General features: G+C 42.6%; 1 protein-coding gene across 5 annotated transcripts in view; it reads left to right on the forward strand.

Moving 5' to 3' along the window:
• Atrnl1 (attractin like 1) overlaps nucleotides 1-23,863 on the forward strand; it is a 587,588-nt gene that overhangs the window by 42,344 nt on the left and 521,381 nt on the right. For all 5 annotated transcript variants that reach the window (XR_013048413.1, XM_076563387.1, XM_076563388.1 and 2 more), the window contains exons 7-9: nucleotides 2,804-2,891; nucleotides 11,386-11,641; nucleotides 15,904-16,087. Coding sequence is in view for 4 of the 5 variants with exons in the window: in XM_076563387.1 (XP_076419502.1) it covers nucleotides 2,804-2,891; nucleotides 11,386-11,641; nucleotides 15,904-16,087 (528 nt within the window). In the remaining variant the exon portion in view is untranslated. The remainder of the gene's footprint in view (nucleotides 1-2,803; nucleotides 2,892-11,385; nucleotides 11,642-15,903; nucleotides 16,088-23,863) is intronic.

A 23,863-nucleotide genomic window follows, 5' to 3' on the forward strand; every position in this document is an offset into this window, starting at 1 on the left:
TTTTGTCCTTGTGAAGATCATGAGGGAAGGCTGGCAATGGACAAGAAACACACATATCAACAAACACTAAGTTGTAACATGTAGATAGACAGACAGACAGACAATTAGAATGTGACCAAACGGTGGGGAGCTGGCAGTGGTTAAGTCAAGCTCAGCTGCAAGAGACGGTTGAAAACTGATCAGAGACTTGAGGAAGGAAGTTGGCAATGGTACTGAAATCGTGTGGGCACAGAAAGGAGATACTGTAGCTAGAGTTTTCCTGCCTGGCCCACAGTCAGGACAAACCTCTGCCACCCACCAGTCCCACAGCCGCTCAGACCCAACCAAGTAAACACAGAGACTTATATTGCTTACAAACTGTATGGCCGTGGCAGGCTTCTTGCTAACTGTTCTTATAGCTTAAATTAACCCATTTCTATAAATCTATACCTTGCCATGTGGCTTGTGGCTTACCAGCATCTTCACATGCTGCTTGTCATGGTGGCAGCTGGCAGTGTCTCCTTCCGCCTTCCTGTTCTTTCTTTTCTCCTCTCTGTTAGTCCCACCTATACTTCCTGCCTGCCACTGGCCAATCAGTGCTTTATTTATTGACCAAGCAGAGTAATTTGACATACAGACCGTCCCACAGCAGGAGAGGAAGCAGAGCCTTCACATGCGAGTTTCCTGAAGTATTTGAGTAGCAACAGAGAGGCTGTGTGATTTGTTACGAGATCATGGAAGGAGACAATGAAGTCAGAGGGGAGGAGGAGGAGACGTGGAGGAATGGAGAGGAATCTCATTGCTCCAGCTCCCTGGAGTGAGCCGTCGACTTTACAGCCCCGAGTTACACTCAGACCATTTGACTCAGAGCTCAGGGGCTTGGGAAGAAGAGTCGAAGGGATTCAGTTAGAATGAAACTGTACAGGGAGCGGGTTTGCTACAGAAAGGAGCAAGAGCCGAGCCTCCGCAGCCATATTGCTCGAAGGTGGGGAGGGAGAAGAGAGCCCAGCACAGTTTGAACAGGAGTGACCAGGGCTGTAGGGAGGCCCAGTGACCAGGGCTGTAGGGAGCCCCAGTGACCAGGGCTGTAGGGAGGCCCAGTGACCAGGGCTGTAGGGAGGCCCCAGTGACCAGGGCTGTAGGGAGGCCCCAGTGACCAGGGCTGTAGGGAGGCCCCAGTGACCAGGGCTGTAGGGAGGCCCCAGTGCAGTGTCTCAGAGGGAAGCAGGTACAAGAACTTAAGCGCCGCCCACATCAAACGTTGGCCATTAACCAAGCCAAAGGGTGGGAAAGTGGCCAGGATTTGTTGTGGAGATGTTGACCTTAGACGCGGCGTGTGGGGGTAGATGGTTAGAAAGCTCTCTGGAGTTAGTGTAGGAGAGAATGGAGATACAGGTGGTGGAGAAGCCGAGTGCTGGCCTGAGGGAAGAGAGGTCACAGTGCTTTTGTTTTAAATCTTCTTACAGACAAGTGTGCTGATCAGGTAAGACAAAAGGAACACATACACACACACACACACACACACACACACACACACACACACACACACACGGAAGATGGGGAATTGGAGCGTTGCGGGATCTAGAGCACAGGAATGTGGAGCGGTCTGGAGCAGCGGTCCCTAGAGGGCCACTGGACTTTGGAAAGCAGCAGTGCACTCCTGGGGTGCCGCTGCTTGTGTGCTTTGCCAGGTTAATGCCCAGTGTGGGGTGCCATGCTGTTCCACCTGGAATCTGAGTGCTAAGCAGGTTAGGGGCACAGTTTAGAACGTCAGTGTTCATGTGCAATGGACTTCCGAAAACCATTCTTTTGTGTCACACAATGCAATACTATAGCTTACTTTATCAAAACCTTTACTACTGATTTACCCTGCACAGTTTAAAAGGATTATTAGCAAGCAGGTTCTATTTATGCATAGGAAATATGTAGTTCTTGCTGAATTGATTTTTTCCAAGATAAATACATATAGAGGATAAGCATAAATATTAAAAGCAGATGACTACTGTAAAAAGTCATTTTGTAAAAAGTCATAAAAGAGGGAATTTTCATCTATTTCTGAGAAAAGCTAGATTTTATTTTAATTTGAAAGTGAAGAACTCATTAGTTTTAATTTCATTGCAATTAAATGCAATTAGACTAATTCTAGCAATGAATTCTCTACTTAAATTCATGTATCTGTTTCAATTTTTTGAAATTTAGAGTTTTAAATTTTATGTTTATGAGTGTTTTGCATGCGTGTGTATGCATGCGTGTGTGTGTGTGTGTGTGTGTGTGTGTGTGTGTGTGTGTGTGTATACTGCATGTGTGCCTGGTGCCTGTGGAGGTCAGAACAGGGCATTACATTCCCTGGAACTGGAGTTACAGATGATCTTCTGCCAGAACAAGTACTCTTAGCCACTGAGATGTCTCTTGAGTCCTGTATATTGTATGATGAAATAATTGGATCTTAACAGTAGATATTTTATTTTATTTTTTATTTATTTATTTATTTTTTTGTTTTTTTGAGACAGGGTTTCTCTGTGTAGCTTTGCGCCTTTCCTGGAACTCTCTTGGTAGACCAGGCTGGCCTCGAACTCACAGAGATCCGCCTCCCTCTGCCTCCCGAGTGCTGGGATTAAAGGCATGCGCCACCACTGCCCGGCAACAGTAGATATTTTTTGACTGGAACTTTATTAAAAATTTTTTACATGGTCCATGAAATTGTTAGTTGTACTTCCTTTTGAATTTAAAGAGAATTTAGATTCAACTGAAGAAATGCACACAGAAATTAAAGAGCTGAAAAGGAATTTTAGCTTACCAATAGAGTTTATTTTCTTGTTTGTAGTTACAATTTGGAAAGCAGTATATGGAATGTAGGAGCTGTATCAAGGGGACCTCTCCAAAGATATGGACATTCTCTTGCTTTATATCAGGTAAGTCTCCTGTAGCATGAATCTTAAAAGTTCTTATTAATAAAATCAAACCTGAGCCAGGTATTGGGGTGACCTGGAAGATCAGAGAACCAGAACAAGCCACAGCTACCTCACCTCACCGGATCCTCAGCTGGTTTTGTTTCCTCAGACTGGAGGCCTCTGTGTCCTCATATCTGAATGGGTCTCAGCTGAACTGTGCTGCTCAAAACCTAAAAGCTTAACCAGCCAAATGCTTAACCAGCCAAATGCTTCTAGTTCCTGGTCTTCACGCCTTATATATCTTTCTGCTTTCTGCCATCACTCCCTGGGATTAAAGGCTCGCTTTCTGGGATTAAAGGCGTGAGTCACCATGCCTGGATGTTTCCAATGTGGCCCTGAACTCACAGAGATCCAGAGGGATTTCTACCTCTGGAATGCTAGGATTAAAGGTGTGAATGCCACCATTGCCTATTCTCTATGTTTAATATTGTGGCTGTTCTGTTTCTGACCCCAGATAAGTTTATTAGGGTGCACAATATTTCAGGGAACACAATACCACCTCAGTCTCCTGCTTAAAAAAATCTGGTTATTATTCTAAGAATTTATGTTAGAAAAATATGTTCATAGGTGTGCTGATTAATGTCAGGGTCTTCAGTTTGGTTCCATTGGTCCACATGTCGGTTTTTATGCCAGTACCAAGCTGTTTTTATTACTATAGCTCTATAGTAGAGCTTGAAGTCAGGGATTGTGATGCCTCCAGAGGTTGTTTTATTGTACAGGAGCAGAGTGGGAGAATGGGGAGTGAGTTACCACGATGAATGAAGACCTCAGGGGAATAGGAAGAAGCAGAGTGCTAGAGAGGTCCCCAGAATTCCATAAAGATACCTCCACTGTAAACGACTGGCAATGGTAAAGAGAGTGCCTGAGCTGACCTGCTCTGGTGATCGGATGGCTGAACACCCTGCCTGTCGTGATAGAACTCTCATCCAGTGTCTGATGGAAGTGGATGCAGAGATCCATGGCCGAGCCCCAGGTGGAGCTCCAGGAGTCCAATCGGCAAGAGAGAGGAGGGATTGTATGAGCAAGAGATACCAAGACCATAATTGGAAAAAGCACAGGGACAAATAGCCAAACTAGTGGAAATGCATGAACTGTGAACCAATGGCTGAGGAGCCCCCATGGAACTGGAACAGGCCCTCTGGATAAGTGGGAGAGTTGATTAGCTTGAACTGTTTGGGAGGCCCCCAGGCAGTGGGACCGGGACCTGTCCTTGGTGCATGAGCCAGATCTTTGGAGCCTGGGGCCTGTGCTGGGACACTTTGCTCAGCCTTGGTGTAGTGAGGAGGAGACTGGATCTGCCTTGGCTGAGTCTACCAGGCTCAGCTGACTCCTCAGGGGAGACCTTGCCTTGGAGGAGGTGGGAATGGGAGGTGGATTGTGTGGGAGGGTTGGGAGGAGGGAGGACAGGGAGATCCGTGGCTGATATGTGAAATTAAGTTAATTATAAAATAAAAATATTAAATAAAAAAATACTAGACCTCAGGTTTATTTCAAACACTCAAGGAGAATAGTAGATTATAAAGCTTACAGTATGGAGAGCTGGTGGACTAACATTTTATAGCATTGTTTTGTGTTGGGCATGTACAGCGAGGAAGATTGAGGGCTTTAGGTGGGGTGGGGGTTCCCCTCCTTTGGTTCTTTTTCAGGCAGGGCTTTGCTAAGTATCCCAGGCTGGCCTTGAACTGGCTGATGGCCTCAAGTTTGTGGTTCTACTTAGTCTCTTGGGTTCTGGGGTTTTAGCATGCCTAGCTATTATACCAGTCACAAAAGTTGTGGTAAAGTACACACCAATTTATTGTTTGAGTGATATTTAAGTTTATAGCTCAGTGTCGTTAAGTACCTTTATATTATTATATAACCACTACCACCATTAGCTTCATCATTTTTCCATCTTGTAAAACTACAGCAGTAACTATTCTTCCCTTCCTCTGACTCCGGGTAACTTGCAGTTTACTTCCTGTCTCTGCATTTGACTAGTGAAGCTATGGGACCTGAGTGGTTCAGACATTTGTTCTTTTCTGGCTTGTTTTTCTCAGCATAGTGTTTTCAAGTCTCATTCATGTTGCAGCACAAATAATATCTCCTTGTATGTGTACATTAAAACAATTCCATGTGTTAATGGGTGCTTCGATTGCGTCCACCCTTTGGCTACTATGAATGTCTGTTTGGCCATCTGCTTTTAGTTGTATTCTTGGAAGCAGAATTGGAGAATCATGTGGCAATTCTGTGTTAAGGTTTTGGAAACTACTGTACTGTTTTGTGTACTGAAAGTGCCATTTTGCTTTTTGTTAGTGTTTGTGGCTTCTGATTTTGTCTACAGCTTTGCTAACAGTGTTTTCTATTTTTAGCTAATAGGCCCTTGGTGATAATAGAGCGTTATTGCTTTATAATTTGTAGTTACCTAACAATTTGTATTGTTGCATAGTTTTTTGTTTTTTCTTTTAGAAACATTGTTTCACTATGTTGCTCTTGCTGGCTTGAAACCTTATAGACTAGGTTGACCTTGAACTCACAGAGATCCACCTGCCTCTGCCTTTAGAACTACATAGTTTTATTGGCAACTCTTGTATCTACTTTGAAGATGTGTTTATTCAAGTCTTCTGCCATTTTTACATTGGTTTGTTTTTGCCATTAAAATTTAGGATTTCTGGGTGTTAAATTAACACTTTACCAGATATATGATTTGTAAATATTTCTCCTTTTCTGTCGTCTATTCATTCTATCAGTAGTGTTGCTCTTTTGTCTGTGGTACTGGAGACTGACCCTAAGGCCTCATGTTTACCAAACAAGTACTCTGTCTCTTACTGCAGCCTTGGGTGGTGAGGGCATTGAACCCCAGTACACACACATGCGAAGCACATGTCTAACAGTCACATCCACTCGCAGCCCAAAGTTCCAGGTTTTGTGTAGTTCCAATTGATTATTTTTTGATTTTGGTGACATGTATAAGAAAGAATTGCCAAATCAACAACATGTTGTTATCCCCCCTCCCCCCCCCAAGTTTAAGCATTTTAGATCTGATGTTTATACCTCTCTTCCACTTTGGGTTTTGTTTGTGGTGTAAGCTAAGGGTCCAGTTTCATTCTGCATGTGGGTACTTTCCTGGAACCATTTGGTGGAAAGACTGTTCTTTCCCATTAAACCGTTTTGCCATCCCAGTCAGAATTCATTTGACCACGTGTAAGAGTTTGTCTCTGGGCTCTCTCTCCATTCTGTAGTATTGGTCTGTGTGTTTGCTTTTATGCTGTTACCACGCTGCTTTGGATTGTACTTTTTAAGTATTAGATTCCAGATTTGTCTTTGTTTTCTAAGATTGTTTTGGCTGTTAAAGATCACTTAGAAGTTCTATGAATTGTAGTAGAGTTTCATGTTTTGCAAAAAGCATATATATGTATTTGCAATTTAGATACTTTAAAATATTTTTTTTACTGCTCAGAATAATGGCTTTCATTAATATATTTTTTCTTTCGTATGTGAGTACAGGATAAAGGGCCTATAGAATGGAAGAGAATCCCTGTCAGCTATGTGTCAGAGAGGGCATTAATAGCTAGAATCTAGAACTCTAAAAATTAATCATACATCCAGAAATCACCTACTCATTAAATAGGTGAATTAATTGAACAGACAAGTCTCAAAAGAACCACAAGCTGGCACATGGTGTGCCGTAGTCCTGTTGCTTGGGGAGGCGGCAGGAGGAACTCAAGTTCAAAACCACCCTGAGCTACACAGCAGCTTCATACTAGTGTGAGCTACATGAAATCCAGCCTCAAAAACCAGAATTAGAAAGAAAGAAGAAAAAAGTAAAACTGGCTAATAAATACATGAAAAATGCTCATAATTCTTACTCATCAGGGAGATGAAAATTAAAACCACCCTGAGATCACATTGTCACCAAGAAAACATATGAAGGGCTGGAGAGACGGCTCTGTGGGTAAGAGCACTGGCTGCTCCTGCAGAGGGCCCGGGTCTGCTTCCCAGGGTCCACATGGTGGCTCCAAGTGATCTGTAAGTCCGGTCCTATGGGGCCTGCTACCCTGTTGGACCTCCATGGAAACAGGCACACATGCGCTATACATGAGCACATGCCTGTAGGCAAACACTCACACGTAGAATCAGCTCAAGAGGATGCAGCACAAAGGCCAACAAATGCCGTCAGACTGTAGTGGAAGAGGGACCTGTGCACACTGCTGGGGCCTGTGCACACTGCTGGGACCTGTGCACACTGCTGGGGCCTGTGCACACTGCTGGGACCTGTGCACACTGCTGGGGCCTGTGCACACTGCTGGGGCCTGTGCACACTGCTGGGGCCTGTGCACACTGCTGGGGCCTGTGCACACTGCTGGGGCCTGTGCATACTGCTGGGACCTGTGCACACTGCTTGTTGGAGTGTAAATCGCCGTAGCTACTATGGAAGTCGCTGTGGAGGGTCTGTAAGAGCTAAAAGTGGAGCCGTGAAATCACCCAGTTGCCATTCTTGTTTCTGTCTCTGAAGGGATCTCAGTCAGCCTACCTCACAGATACTTGCATATCCATGCTTATTGCAGTACTACCCATAAGAGCCAAAATATGGAGCCAACCTATTTGCTCACCAACTAACAAAATGATGGTGTAAATGGGGTATACTCATGGTATTTTATCAGCCATAAAGATTGTAATTAAATTCTTTGTAAGAAAATGGTTAGAACTACATATCATGTTAAGCAAAATTAGCCAAAGAGAGACAGAAATTGCTTGTTTTTTTCCATAGGTGGAATCTATCATTATATATATATATATAATATATATATATAGTGCATGAAATAAAGTGGGTACTGTGAGCAAAGAGGAAAAGATGTAGGGGGAAGAGGAAACAGGAAAGGGTAGTTATGGGAGACAATGTCACATCTCTCACATGAAAATCTAGATCTGATTGTGCACGTAATTATATGTAGCTAAATGTACCTATAGGGGACATGGGGTGGGAGGGAGACTATCTGGGTGAGGAAGGGGCTCACTGAGAGACAGGCAGGACGGAGGAGACTAAGAGGGCAAACACAAACAGATACAGTGATATGTGTGTACGAAATGTCATAAAACAGGCTGGGGAGATGGCTCAGTGGCTGTGAGGGCTCCCTTTCCCTCATGGTCTGTTGGCCACCAATCTGAGAGGGCGGAGACGGCGTGCAGGGCTTTGTATGGCCTGTGAGTATGACAGAAATTGCCTTCCCAGAGTCTGTTTCAGTGTTAACAGCTCAGCTCTATTCCAGAGTGGGGGACTATGGAGGATGTGGACAGAGGCTCGGGCCTCACCTAGTTTGGCAGCATGGTCCTACCATAGAAGCCCAGCACACCTAGTTATCATGTGGACAGCAGGTGGGGCGGGGCATTTGTAGGGAACTGTGTCACAGGTCACACTTAAGAGAAGTCTGGCATCCAGGATTGGGGATAGCTTCCGAATGCCAGACATCTGGTCCAGAGGCACTAACCAAATAGACTCCATATTACTGCGAGCTCAGAGAGCTCTCTGGACATGAGGAACTGCAACCTTAAATGCAGGGTACTCTAGCAAGCGGGTAAAGCATTGGCTGTGCACACAAAAGAACCAGAGTTCAAATCCCATCAGTCTCACAAACACCAGGCAGACATGGCGGACTGCTTGGAGTCCTAGTGCTGAGGATAGAGATGAGAGATTCCTGGAGAAAGCTGGCTAGCTTGTCTAGCCAAATGGTCATTCAAATGAATGACAGACCTGCCTTGATAAATAATATGTATAAGGATTGAAGAAAACCCCTGATGTGTACCGCTGTCCACCACATGCATTTACACACAGGTGTACGCACATACGTACAGACATGCATGCGTATACACTGGAGGATCTTTTTAGTGAGTAATATACTCTTCAGTCTCAATCTTTGTATCACTCAGAGGAGAAAAATGGCTCAATCAGAAACCACCAAATCAACAAGAGACAGAAATACACTTAGAGTTGACTGAAGCAAAGATCCCCCTGCTGACCAGAGGACAGAAAGTGGCGAAAAGGAAAAAGCGAGGTTAAATAAAAGAAAGGCAATAGGCCGGAATGTAGCTTAGTTGGAAGAGTGCGTGGATTATTGTATTTGCTCTCCAGTGCTGCCTCAGACCTGCTGTGATGCTTGCCTGTGGTCCAGCACTTGGGAAGGAGAGGCAGGAAGACTGGGACTCAGAGTCAACCTCACCTGAGTGGATGAGCAGCATGGGACACCCCCTCATGCTTCTCCAAGACACACACGAAGAACAGGAGCTTCAGGCCTGACAAACCCTGGCAGTCACCTCGTGGGATCAACTTAGTTCCTAGCCTCCAAGGAGGGCAGAGGTCAGGGACCCTTCACCGTGGGTACCTGAAGTTTCCAGGTTCTGACTCCTCACCTCAACTGCCTACCGTGGCCGTCTCTACCCGGGTGGAGCGATGGTGGCTTGAGCCCACACTTCCCGGTGTGTTTTCTTGTTTCTTGTCTTCAGGTACCTGGGGCAAATCAGTTTTTCCGTGGAAGGTTCTCTGTCAGCGTAGAGCCTGACCACAGCTTTCTGAGACATGGAGAGTCCTTCCCTGGGGCGTGGAGGGCTCCCCATCAATGCTGACCCATCGAGACGGGGGAGTCACTGTGTCACTTAGCCCCAAATTGGACTTGAGGCTTTCACAGACTGTTGGCGACAGCTGTTTTCGCCAGGGCTGCTGACTGGAAGAAGCTCTGCAGGGGCCGGAGCCTGGCCGCCCGCCAGCTGTGCCAACACCGCTGTTCTCCTGTCTGTCTCTGGTTCTCCATCTTCTTCCGATCGTTTTCTTTGTTACCTGCCTCTTTGTCTACTGCATCACAGAGAAGTGGTGTCTCATTTGCCGTCTTACCCATGAAGTCACTCTGGCAGGCTTTGTGGCTTTCCCTCTTATATTTATTTAGCTATTTCATCTGTTTTTAATAATTCTGTGTACAGTGAGGGTCCAGCTTTTGGTTTGCATGTGTTGTTTTGCACATCATTTATTATGAAGAGCACTCTTTCCCTTTGAGTAGGTCTGTCACTCTTGTGAAAAGCCATTTGGCCGTAGGCGGCTGTCTCTGTTCGTCCTCAGCGCATCTCTGGACTCTTCCTTCAGTTGTGCTGATTTATGTTGAACCTCACTGTCTTCAGTCTTGTTTTGTATTAAGTTTTAAAAAAAACTTCTTTACTTTTACAGACTGTTATGATTTTCTGCAACCCTTGCTAGTGTATATGGCTTTGAGAGTGGAGTTGATGCTTCTGCAAGGAAGCTAATTAGAATTCTGATAGAGATCGTGGTGAATCTGTACATAGACTTGGAGATCTTCTGATCCCTAAAATGGAGTGTCTTTCTATTTAGATCTTTGTAAATTTCAACTGTGTTTTATAACTTCAGTTTTGAACTTTTGGTGTTTGGGTAGCTCCTTTGCTGACTTTTCTTTTGGATAGTTCATTGCAAGTGTGTGGATGGACATGTATTCTGCACACTGACCTCATGCTACTTAAAACTGAACCTACTCGCTAACTCTTCATTTCTTAGGAGCTTTTATAGAGGTGATATAATCTGCTGATAGAAATTGGCTTCCATTTTTTTTAATCTGGGTTCTTATTAATTTTTGCCTATTTGCCCTAAGTAGACATTTCAGTACGTTTTCAATAGAAATGATAAAGTAGACATCCTTATCTTACTCTTGGTCTTAGGGAAAGCATTCCACTTTTCACAATTAAGTATAATTTTAGTTTGGTGTTTTCCTTAGATAACCTTTTGCAAAACTGCAGAAATCATCTTTTTAGTTGAAATATAGTGGTCTATACCATTTCTGTATCATTTATATGAATCATCTGTGAATGAAATTAATTGGGTAATTTATAAGTGTTGTAAAGATTGACCTAAGGTGAACTGAATGTATATGTTTTCCCACAGCCATAAATGGGAATAAAATGTACTTTGAGTAATACACAAATGCCCATGTTTTTGGTGATTCTGCTGGAAAACATTGAGTAATTGAGAGTAGCAAGAACCATTTATATAGGTGGTATAATTAAAATGTAACTATTAGGGACTCAGATCATTCAGATATTGGAAAGACTGCCTGGGTGACGTCCAACAACTGCATGCTGCTGCTTTCCTGGTATCTGAGGGTCGTCCATTGTAAAACCGCTGCACTGTTATGCATAGTTTGTGATGTGTTGACTGCAGTTTCCACTCACATCATTTCAGTGTTCGCTTCCTGTATAGAACAACCAAAGTATATCTAGTAGAGTACACAATGTGACATTTAAACTAAAATACATTACAGCAACTTTGTGACGTTTCCCCTTTTGTGATCATTGGTGTGTTCCCATTTAAGGTATGGGGTGAGCAGTTACTGAAATGTAGTTTTTAAATACAGTCTTTAAAACTTGGTGCATGTTGCTAAGAAATAACTCTCTTGTCTACTAATGTGTGTATTTTAACTTACAGGATAACATCTTTATGTATGGAGGCAGAATTGAAACAAGTGACGGCAATGTCACAGATGAATTGTGGGTTTTTAACGTACACAGTCAGTCGTGGAGTACAAAGACGCCCACTGTTCTTGGACATGGTCAGCAGTACGCCGTGGAGGGACATTCAGCACACATCATGGAGCTGGACAGTAGGGATGTTGTCATGATTGTGATATTTGGATATTCTGCAATATATGGTTACACAAGCAGCATACAGGAATACCACATCTGTGAGTTCCTTTAACGATGCCATTTCTGTATTGGTTGCGAGCACTTTTGTTTTTAATCTTCTAATTATTTGGTCAAAATGGTGAGTTTAGATTGGAATTGTAAGTATTAGTCCTTACTAATGCTTTCTCAGTATAATCTTTTAGATTTTTGTCCTTTAATATTTAGGTACATCTCTTAGCCAGATGTGGAAGAATGTTGCACACTCATTTTCAGAGATTTACAAATATTTTAGATGTGAGGCGTTCCAATAGATGGTGCTGTTTCCTTAGATTTTACCTGTGAATCAAAAGCTGAAATTAGCTCTTGTCTTTGTGTTTCAGGATTTTTAGGATTTTCAGTTTTCTGTGTTATGTCTTATTGCTAGGCCTATTTAAAGTAGGTTCTCAAGGGGAAGCTGCTGGTTTCTAAAAGAGATTGTTTTTTACTGTATGAAGGTAACCTGGTCAATCTATGCCTGATTTTCTGGATGCTTCTTTTTATTATATAAGTAAATTTTCTAGTCTCCCCCGCCCTCAATTCCTTATGACATTTTCAAGCAATGGTAACTTTGTTGTTGTTTTAGTTTGTCTACATTTATCTTATAGTTGCTGTTTAAAGTTAAGAATAACTCATTTCTGGGTCTCCTCACTTCCTGAGTTCCAGTTCTTGACTTTTGCGTGAACAACACACGTGACCTTACAGACTCCTTGCATGGTCTCAGCAGGACTACTCCTCTGCAGGCCACATTAGTGGCAAGAATGCATGTGTGCTTAGCAACCTGTGGGTTGTGACTCCATTGCTAAACCTGTCTCCAAAAATTTACAATTCATAACAGTAGCAAAGTGACAGGTATGAAGTAGCAACGAAACTAATCTCATGGTTGCGGGGCGGGGGTGGGGGGTCACCACAACCTGAGGAACTGTATTGAAGGGTTGCAGCATCAGGAAGGGGCTCAGAGGAAGACGCACCTCGGTCTCCTCTGCAGCCCTTCAGGTGGAGGCAGAACCGCTGTGGAAGCGGGTGTGCCACGTCTGCACCCGTACTGTCACTTCCGTTCTCGTCCCCATCCCCCAGGTGTGATGACCTGGCCGTGGCCCCACACTGTCAGCCCACGTTGTCACCCCACCTCACAGTCCTTGTTTGCGCTTCCATTCAGTCACTGTTTGTTTCTTGGACTTAGATTCTGGCTTAGTGTCACCTTGTCTAGCACCTATGAGCAGATGTGTGTGTGTGTGTGTGTGTGTGTGTGTGTGTGTGTGTGTGTGTGTCTATATCTACACACACATACACACACACACACACACACACACACACACATATATATCCACACACATATACACATTTATATATATATATCTTTCTTTTTGTTCTTTTTTGTTTTTTTTTTGAGACAGGGTCTCTCTGTGTAGTTTTGGTGCCTGTCCTGGATCTCACTCTAGACCAGGCTGGTCTCGAATTCACAGAGATCCGCCTGGCTCTGCCTCCGGAGTGCTGGGATTAAAGGCATGCCCTCAGCACCGCCTGGCTCTTTTATTTAAATTTATTCTTGTGTCTTTCACATCATGCATCCCAATCCCACCCATCTCCCATCCCGTTGTATCTGCCCTTTGCCCCTGAAACCTCCCCTCCCCAGATGAAACAAACTAAAATTTAAGACAAAAAAGGAAAAAAAAAGGAAGAAATGGAAAATCTGATCATGGAAGCTGCAGTGTGTCACAGTGAGTCACACAGCAAACCCTTTATCCATACATCTCTGCACGCTGGCTTCCATTACAAAGAGTCATTGGTTTGGTCCAAGGCCCCTGGTCTCCGCTACACCATTGACACTGGGCCCTCACTGGGACTCTCCCTGGACATCCATTGCTGCTCCCTGGTTCTTTGCCATTTGCAGGGTGAGCTCTTCAGTATTGCCCGGGCTCGGTCACCCCTTGTAGGGGTGGGGCCCATTCTCCCACTTTTATGTCCTCAGGGTAGGTTCTCCCACATGTACACCTTCAGGGCCAGCTTTGCTGTGTTGCCCAGTTGAGATGTAGGGGCCACTTTCCCGAGTGCTGCAGCAGATGAGGGGCAGGGACAACTCTCCTCTGCTTTTGTGGTCTCAGGGCGGCCCTCCACCTGAGGTAGGAGGGGAGGGGATCTCTCCCCCACTCATGCGGCCACATGACAGATGAGTAATGGGGACAGCTCTCCCTTGCTCACAGGCCTGGCTCATTCACACCTCCGCCAACAGGGTCAGCTCTACCGTGCTGCTCAGGTGACGTGCAGGTCTGGTGAGGGGAGGGTCAGCTCTCACCTACCACAGGTGGCAGGGACAAGTGGAGGAGGCCATCTCCCCCTTGCCCTCACCACTTCATGGCAGACAGGGGCGTGTGGCCAGCTCTCCACTCTCACACCCTCAGGGCTATCTCACCCACCCCAGCCATCAGGGTCAGCTCTCCACTCTCACACCCTCAGGGCTATCTCACCCACCCCAGCCATCAGGGTCAGCTCTCCACTCTCACACCCTCAGGGCTATCTCTCCCAAGCCCCAGCCATCAGGGTCGGCTCTCCACTCTCACACCCTCAGGGCTATCTCACCCACCCCAGCCATCAGGGGCTCTCCTGTGCTGCCCAGGCGAGGTGCAGGGTCTGCTCTCCCAAGTGTTCTCTGTTACATTTTTGACTTAAATATCCACATAAGTACCTTTAATGTCTGACCTCTTAGTTCCTTGTTTTGTCTGTGGAAAGTCTTGTTTTCTACGCTGCTTGATCTCTCCTCTTGCCGCCCTCTTGACGTCATCTCTCTAGGGCCTGCAATTGGTCATGTAATTTTTATTGTTTTTCAAGTGTGACTGATCCTTTCAGCTTACTGCATGTGGTACCCACACCTCTCGTAGCTCTTTGGCCTTTCCAGAGCCTTCAGTCCGCTGCCTCTGATCTCTTTCGCTGCTCTCTCTCATCCTCTTGTCACCCTTCTAACTCTCCCCTTCTTAAGCTCATAATCACCAATGTCGTATCACCTTCGTGTTGTCTGGAACACTGTCAGGTCAGTTTGCTCTTCCCAGTGTTCCTTGCTTACTGTTTCACAAATGTATCCCTCTCTTCTCACATGTGCTGACATGTGCTCTGGGTCACAGAGCATGTGTTATACATGTCCTGTTTTCATAGCCTCATTCATGAAGCCTGGTGGTGCTTTTATTGCATGGATGGCCAGGAGAACACAACAGGTGTGCTCTCCTGTAGTGGTAATGTCCATGCAGGTTGTTAGCTAATAAAGTATTGTCTGATAGATTTTTACTTTCAATTAGGAACAATCTGGTTGTAGAATGACAATGGAATTTTGGTTAATTAAAAAAAAAATCTATACTTTCAGTTGCTTTTGGCTTATTCTATAACCAAAATACTATTTCTCAGTGAATTTATAATATTTATTTATTTATTTATTTATTTATTTATTTATTTATTTATTACTTTGATTGATTTTTGTTCTGTTGGCTTCACAGAAGCGGAAAGAGTCATGTTTTTTGAGTTTTATAGGAATAATAGATGAATCATGAGCATTTAAAAATTCTGTGTTTTATATGTAAGTACAATTGCCCCTGAAAAGCACACAGTAAAGAGCACACAGCAGTGGACAGATGTTGCTTAGCGATGGCCAAGGGAAGAAGTTACTGCGCCACCGAACAGTGGCGCTTCGGTGCTGTATTAGAAAGGAGGTGTTGGCCTGGAGGGGTGGCTCAGTGGTCCAGTCACTTGTTTCTGAGGAGGACCGAGGGTGAGTCCCAGCAGCCACCTGTTCTACTGCTGTAGATGAAGGAGAATGTCCCTCTTTCCCTGGTGAGCTCTTCACCAGTGTGCTCGCTGGTAGACCCCAACAATTATTTAAATTTTTAGAACCAGCTAAAGTGTGTTCAGTTAGCTTAGGTATAAGAGAGCGGTCATATGATTTTTTATCTCCGTTACATCGCTAGCTTATTTCAAGTTTGTCACACAGAAGGCCATAATAAGTATTTGCTATGTATTTTATTTTATTAAGGACTATTTTTTGAATATGTAAGTACATATAAGATAAATTCCCCCTTTTCTTTATAATCACAAATGCTGGGTTTTCAGAATTTATCTGTGAAGACCTAGGCCACATGGTCTCCCCTCAGCCTCACAGTAGCACCTTACGTCATGTACCAAGTGTAGCGCCATCTGCTCATGAAGAGACGCCAACAGAGTTCACTGGGTGGATTTGTGACATTTTGGTGGTATTTTTAACTACTACTTGAGTTTCATGGTTTGTTTCTTCTTGCTACAGCATCAAACACTTGGCTGGTTCCTGAAACTAAAGGAGCTATTGTACAAGGTGGATATGGCCACACAAGTGTGTATGATGAAGTAACCAAGTCCATTTATGTTCATGGAGGTTATAAAGCATTACCAGGCAATAAGTATGGATTGGTGGATGACCTTTATAAGTATGAAGTTAACACCAAGACTTGGTGAGTAGATTGAGTAAAATAAAGTATGAGAAAGTGAAAATTTGGTAATAGTTGTATGATAATATTTTTACTGGCTTTTTTCATTCAATATATTTTGATAGTATTCTTTCCCCTTCCTCTGCTTCTCCATTCCCTCTTCACCTCCTCTTACCCATCAACTTCATGTTCTTTTTCTCTCAGTAAAAAACAAAAACAAAACAAATCAAACAAAACAACTATCAAAACCCAAAAATGTACTCAAAACAAAGCGCGCGCGCACACACACACACACACACACACCATGGAATTCGTTTGACCAAAGTGCTCCTGGGCATGGGGCATGCCTCAAGTGTGGTTGATATATCCAGTGTCACTCCATTGGAGAAAACTGATTTTCTTTTCCTGGAAAGTAGCCATTGCAGACGGCTTCTTGGTTAAGAGTGGGACATTGTGCCAACCTCCCCTGTTCCTTGCTGTGGCTTGGTCTGGTTTGGACTTGAGCAGGTCTTGACTGTGCTGTCACAGTTCTGTGCGTTCCCAGGAGCATGAGCCCTGCTGTGATAATATCTTATAGTTGTGTAATAGTGACGTTTATAGAATGATGTCACAGAAAAGTTTTTGAACTTTTGAAATCTTTATGGTAACATGATACACTTCCATGCAGCAATAGTAAAAATTAACAGATTCCTCTATGTATAAACAATATAATTTAAAATAGTTTCTGATCCCATAGAAATACCTACAAGTACCTCTAATATGTTAATTTTAGATGAATAATTTTGTTTACCATTATAATCTCAAGCTTTCGTATTATATGTCCAGGATTTGTTCTTATTTACACTTGCATTTAAAAATATTTATTAAGTTTACAAAAAGCATTTTCTTTCTGTTTTATCATCTAACTTCAATGAAATACAAAGCTTGTGGTATTATGATATATTTTCACCTTTTTATAAATAGCAGTGCTCCACTGTACATGTTATATTAGCCTTCTCATGCTCATTTACAGTAATGTTTCAGAGGTGCACACATAAAAATGACATCGTAATGTGTTACTGAACTGGCTTTCGGTTCTCTGTAGCACTGTGTGCTTCCAACAGCAGGAGTGCCCTTGTCTGCTGTGGAATAATCCTTCTGTACACTGTGTGAATTATGCTTTGATTGGTTTACTAAAGAAGCTGGCTGGCCAATAGCTGGACAGGGTAAGGTTAGGCGGGAAAACCAGACTAAAGACACTGGGAAGAAGAAGGATGCAGTCTCAGGAGTCGTGAGGAGAGGCGGAGAGAAGTAAGATGACCATGCCATGTTAAAAGAAGGTACCACCATATGGCAGAGGGTAGCTGGAAATATGGTTTAATTTAAAGTGTAGGAGGTAGCTAGTAATAAGCCTGAGCTGTCAGCCGAGTATTTATAATTAATATTAAGCCTCTTTGTGGTTATTTGGGAGCAGCTGCCAGGACTCAGAGAAACCCTACCCATACTTGTCCTCCATGTTCTCAGCAGCAGTTGCTAATGAGGATCCTACTCCTGCCCATGTAGTAGATAGAGACAGTTTCTCAGTGATGCATCGATGTGTGTTTCCCCAATTAATATGGTGACTTCAATTTTTTTCAGGTGTTCACTTGTCTCTTTTTGTTTAATTTATGACTTATTTGTATCCATAACATTCATCTTCTGTTAGAAACACTGAGTTTTCATTTATCTTTTATGTTTATAGTTTTAAAATACCATATTATTGTACTTGCTTCTTTTTTAGAATCTGAGAAATTATGCTTTTTGTTTTAAGACAGTTGGCATGTCTTCTGAAGTTGTTTGAATGCATTTAGGAAAAACTTGCTTATTAGGTAGTGATTTTCTCCCCTTTCACCTTCTTCTGCTGTTCATTCCTCACTGTCTGGGGAGAGTAGGGCTGTGAGACTTCCTTTTAGCATGAAAAGATATCAAGTCACAGAATGAAACAGCTTCATGAGCAACAAGGACAAGGGAAATTAATGTAATTATAGTAAAACTCCCTCCAAAATAAAGACAGCAGTGAAAACAGAGAAAAGGCATTTCCCCGTCTTGGAGGCAGCTAGGAATGACAACTGACAGTTTTTCTGGCTCTGTAATTTATGTGCCTGGTGGGTAGTGGATGTGCATGTGTGTGTGTTTGTTATTGTGGGGTGCAAGTGCACCTGGGTGTGCGTGCCTGGGAGGTTTGAGGTTGAAGTTGAGGAGCCTTCCTCTGTCACTGTCTACCCTCACTGAGGAAGGCTTTCTCAGTTCCACTCAGAGTTCACTGATCCTTCTCCTCTAGCTAGCCTCCTTCTCCAAGGACCCTCTGCTTGTCTTTTACCTTCCAGGTGCTGGGATTCAGGTTACCACACCCACCTGGCCTTTACCAGGGTTTTGGAGACCTGGACTCTATTCACTACCCTTGTTATGAACACTTCACCACTCCAATAGACAACTTCTTAACCGAATACGTGGAACCAGAAGACATAATGCTTTCAAATGTCTGAAAGAAAACAATCAGCCTAAAATTCAGGATCTAATGGAAATATCTTAAAAAAGCCAACAGCATAATACATTTTCAAAAGAACAAGGATTGAACCAGACAGCAACGTATCTCACAACAGGAGAAAAAAAGATAGTGTCCTGTTTTATTTCAGAAATAAGAATATGTTTGATATCACTCTGTGATTTCATATTTTATGTTACTAGTTTATGACAATTTGACATATTAAAAGATACTCAAGTTTTTTTTTTTTAAAGATTTATTTTTTTATTAAGTATACAGTGTTCTGCCTGCATGTCTGCAGGCCAGAAGGGGGCGCCAGATCTCATTACAGATGGTTGTGAGCCACCATGTGGCTGCTGGGAATTGAACTCAGGACCTCTGGAAGAGCAGTCAGTGCTCTTAACCTCTGAGCCATCTCTCCAGCCAAGATACTCAAGTTTTAATGTTTAGCTAACAAACATTTTTGTTTTCACTGGTGGGGAAGTGTTGAGGCATCGAAGTTCGGGATGCACTCAGAGTTTTTGCTGCTATATTCCTGCTTCATATGCAGTTAGATCTGGTTTGTTGACATTTGAAGAGTGGAGGAACATCAGTGCTCTTGACTATAAGCTCGTCACTCCTCCAGGTTGATTCTTTTTATCTTGTTAGTGTGTTGTACTGGTTGACATTGCCCTACAGGGTTTCAACTCTGTTTTCAAGGTCTGGTGCCATCACGCTTTGACCACTTCGCTTTGTTACATCAGACAGCTCATGATGCTTTTTCTATACCTATCTATAGAGCTATAGTAGGAGCCTGTCAACAGTTCCATTGTCCTTAGCAAGGCTGTGGGTCTATCTCTATCTATAGAGCTATAGTAGGAGCCTGTCAACAGTTCCATTGTTCTTAGCAAGGCTGTGGGTCTGTATCTATCTATAGAGCTACAGTAGGAGCCTGTCAACAGTTCCATTGTCCTTAGCAAGGCTGTGGGTCTATCTCTATCTATAGAGCTACAGTAGGAGTCTGTCAACTGTTCCATTGACCTTAGCAAGGCTGTGGGTCTATATCTATCTATAGAGCTACAGTAGGAGCCTGTCAACAGTTTCATTGTTCTTAGCAAGGCTGTGGGTGCATGTGGGTGCATGCATGTGCATGTGTGCCTGTGAGCATGCCTGTGTGATAACAGAGACTTAGATTTTAAAAACCTATTTTTCAAGTGAGAGGAAGAACGGATGCCAGGAATATTTCTGTAGATATAAGTAATATCTACAGTAATGACTATAAGTAATGCTTCCATATGATTAAGGTGTTGTACTGTATCAGTTCTGTACTTAAAACCTTTGAAGTCACGTACACTTTAAAAAATTTTACAAGGCTTATACCTAGTTACATGAAATCATCTCTTCAGGCTTCAGTTTGATATTATGGGGTTATTTTTACGTCATTGCATTCAAGGATAATTAAATTACTCAGTTATTTTATTTTTTTTTCTTTAAGAAATTTACCTGTCAGAGATTTTGGAGACAGAACAATTTTGTAAGTCTGTTTGTTATTAGGTAAATCACATTTCAGTTAATACTGATGACCATACTTACATGTCTGCATATTGAATGTCTGAAGGCTTTTTAATAAATAACTCATTGGATGCTTATCAAGCTGTTTATTAGGCTAATAAAAAAAACCAGAAAAAGTACTGACAACTCTCTGAGGACTGAATTATAAGGGAAAATTATTAATAGTGATAATGTAAGACAAGTGAGTCAAGAGAATATCTTTTTAAGGTTGAAGAAGTAATTATGTTGGTGACCTGACCCAGGAATGATCAGTCAGATGTAGACAATGGACAGTTTGTTAGAGGAATGTTTGCAAAGCCACTACAAGTCGGATATGGTGCTGAGAGAGGAAGCAGGCGCTTCGTGTTCTGGGGGATGCGAGAGATGGCAGGCAGGCTACGTGAAAACTAAGGCGACGGTGGGTAACGGCGGCGAGAGCTTAAAGTCCAATTGCTTTTACTTTCTCGGTGAAGTAAAGTCAAGTCACTAGTTGAAAACAATGTGAAACAGAGGAGCTTTGAGTTTTAGAAGAGGTGATTTATGTGGTGATCTTCGTTTAGGAAGAGGGACAGATTCGGGAGGTGATGGCTGGGAGACACTAATGTGAGAAGCAGATGTGTGGGCAGATGGTCTCAGTGTCTTCAGTCCTGTGCTTGAGTGTTTGGCCTGAATGAGCAGTTCTGGTCTAGATGTTCTTAGTTAGTCATTGGCCAATGTACTAGTTTTCCTAATCCAGTTATTTATAAATTCTTGGTCAAAGGGAGTACTGTCATGTTCGATTTTACCCAAACCATATTCCAATTCAGATGTCTGCTGATTTGCCTTCTGACCATAGATGGATGGGAGTTTCTGACTCTACAGTCTTTCCAAGGTATTGTTTCCTAAGAGAGAGAGAGAGAGAGAGAGAGAGAGAGAGAGAGAGAGAGAGAGGTGCTATATGATTGTGGGGAATTATGCCTAGTCTTTGTTCTGTTTTATTTTATTTATTTGTTTTTTTGTGTGGATAGGGTAGGTAACTTCATGCATGCACATATGCCTGTGCACATGTGTGTGCATATGTATGGAGGTCAGAAATTTACATTGAGTGTCTACTTTATTCTCCACCTTATTTTTTGAGACAGGGTCTCTCCCTGAACCTGGTGCTTATTGATTTGGCTATGCTGAGTAGCCAGTGAGTCCCAAGCACTTGCTCTTCTCCACCCGCCATCCCTGAGGTCAGGGCACATACTTCTGTGCCTGGCTTGGGTGCTAGAGATCCAAACACAGCTCCTCTGGCGTCCTGCGAAACACGCGCTTTACTGGCGAGCCACCTCGTCAGCCCCGCAGTTGTGATTTTAATTCTAATTTTCTCTTTTACTAATAATGTAGAACATCTTTTCATATATGTTGTCCATATAGTGCTTCTTTGAAATTTTTTGCAAATATTCTGCCCATTTTATTGTATTTGATAGACTGTGTATATTTCTCTGCAATATTAGTTTATTTTGTAGTTTGCAAACATGCTCTTTCAGATTGTGGATTATCTTTCTATTCATGTGTCATTATTTGATAAATAGAACTTACATACATATAGTCAAATAAGTAAGTTTTGTTTTATTTTATGGGTTGTGCTTTGTACTTTGCATATATAACACTCTTCTACAATGTTTCATATTTTTATAAATGACTTTCAATTTTTTCTAACTAGTTTCACAGTTAATTTTCAATCTAGCTTGTGTGTGTGGTGGTGTCTGTGCCGTAGGTACTCACTGGGTGTTGTTCAATAACAGTTCATTCCTTTGATTGTCTACAGTATGGGAAACATTAATAAGAAAATTATTCCTATGCAATTAATATTTTCATGGTTTTCTCAATGAAATATGTATGTTTTAAAATTAAAACTCACATTTATTTTAGTGTATGAGTGTAGGGGTCACACTTGAGCGTGTGTGTGTGTGTGTGTGTGTGTGTGTGTGTGTGTGCGCATCTATACAGGCGTGTGTATATACAGGTGTGCTTCTGGGGGGTCAGAGGACAACTTGAGGAGGGTTGGTCTCCCCATCATGTGAGTTCTGGGACTGACTCAGCTGGTCAGGCGTGGCCGCAAACGTCCCCACCCCCTGAGCTGTCCCACCTGGTCTGGTTTTTAAGGATTTGAGTACATATTACCATGAGCCTCATGTCTCCTAGAAACAGAAATGCGTTCTTTCATAGCTGGCATTGAGAATATGTAGTCTTTTAGTTCTGGAGCATGAGCAGCAGAGCTCCGGTCCAGGCAAAGTCTCCCAGGAACTGTTCTCTGCTTTTCTAGTATTTAGGCATCCTGGGCTTCTCCTCTTGTAACTACACCCTTCTCATATAAATTTTTATCTGTTCATGACTTGCTTTATAAAGATCCAGTCAATGAATTTAGGGGCCACATGAATCTAACATTAATGTGACCTCATTTATCTAACTTAAATTGTGACTTCCTTTTACTTTAGCACAAATATTTGCAGAGAGTCAGTTTCTAAACGAGGTCACATTCTGAATTTGTAGGTATATATTAACTTTGGGGAGAATACTATACCTTCAATGAATGTTATGTTTTTTTCTGCTTTTATCTTGATGGAAGTAAAACTGATTTTTATGTTTTATATCAGAATTGCTGATTTTAGTAATTTCTGTGTAAGTATTTTTAGATTTTTTAAATAGCAGTTGATCAGATTCTATATGGATAACCTGAATAAAACTCTTTTTATGTTTTAAAGCTTTTAATCTTGTCCTTTCATGCCCACTGCATCCGCACCTCAGTGTAGATTAGAGGGAAGTGATGGTTAATTAATACATCTCTTTGTTCCTCAGATTTAGAGAAATGCCTCCAGTCTTTCTCCAGCAAGAGCTGTGTCTCTGTGGGTTTCGTAGAAACCATTATTGGGAAGGTTAAAAAAACTAATCTTAACAAATATGTCACCTTATACAAAAATCAACTCCAAGTGGATCAGAGTCTTCCCTGTGAAACCTGAAATCCCGTGACTGCCGGAAGCAGACACAGGCAGTGCCCTCCAGGATGGAGTGCAGGGTGGACTTTCTGAACAGGGCTCCCCTTGCTCAGGAGTTATGGCCAACAGTTGACAGATAGGACCTAATAAAACTAGAAAGCTTCTCTGTGGCATAGTGAACATCAACCAAATGCAGAGGAAGTCTGCAGAGCGGGAGAGACTCTGTCAACTATCCATCTAATAGGGGGTTAATACCAGTGTATGCAAAGAACTAACAAACAAAAAATCAAGAAAATAAATAACCCAACTAAAAATTGGCTATGGATCTGAAAGAGTTCCAAAAGAATAGTTTAAAAACAGCTAGGTTAAAAAGAGTTCAACATCCTTAGCAACCAGGGAAATGTAGATTATAGTCACTTTGAGATTTCATCTTACCTTGGCTATGATCAAGAAAACAACCAACCATAAATGTTGGTGAGGATGCAGGGAAATGGGAACCCCCTTCACTGCTGGTGGGGTTGCCAACTGATATAGCCACTTTGGAAATCTGGAGAACCCCGGAGTGCTAAACTCAAGTCTACCATAGACCCAGCCTTACCACTCCTTGGCATTTACTCAAAGGACTTGACATCTCACTCCACAAATTCTTGCCCATCTGTGTTCTTTGCTGCTGTAGTCACAATAGCTAGTAAGTGGAATCAGCTAAGAACGTGTAATACACAATGGAATTCTGTTCAGCTGTAAAGAAAAATTTAATTGTCGCATTTGCCGGTAAATAAATGGAATTATAACGGGTGAAATAACACA

Source organism: Peromyscus maniculatus, chromosome 1, assembly GCF_049852395.1.
Source record: "Peromyscus maniculatus bairdii isolate BWxNUB_F1_BW_parent chromosome 1, HU_Pman_BW_mat_3.1, whole genome shotgun sequence".
Classification (NCBI taxonomy): Eukaryota; Metazoa; Chordata; class Mammalia; order Rodentia; family Cricetidae; genus Peromyscus; species Peromyscus maniculatus.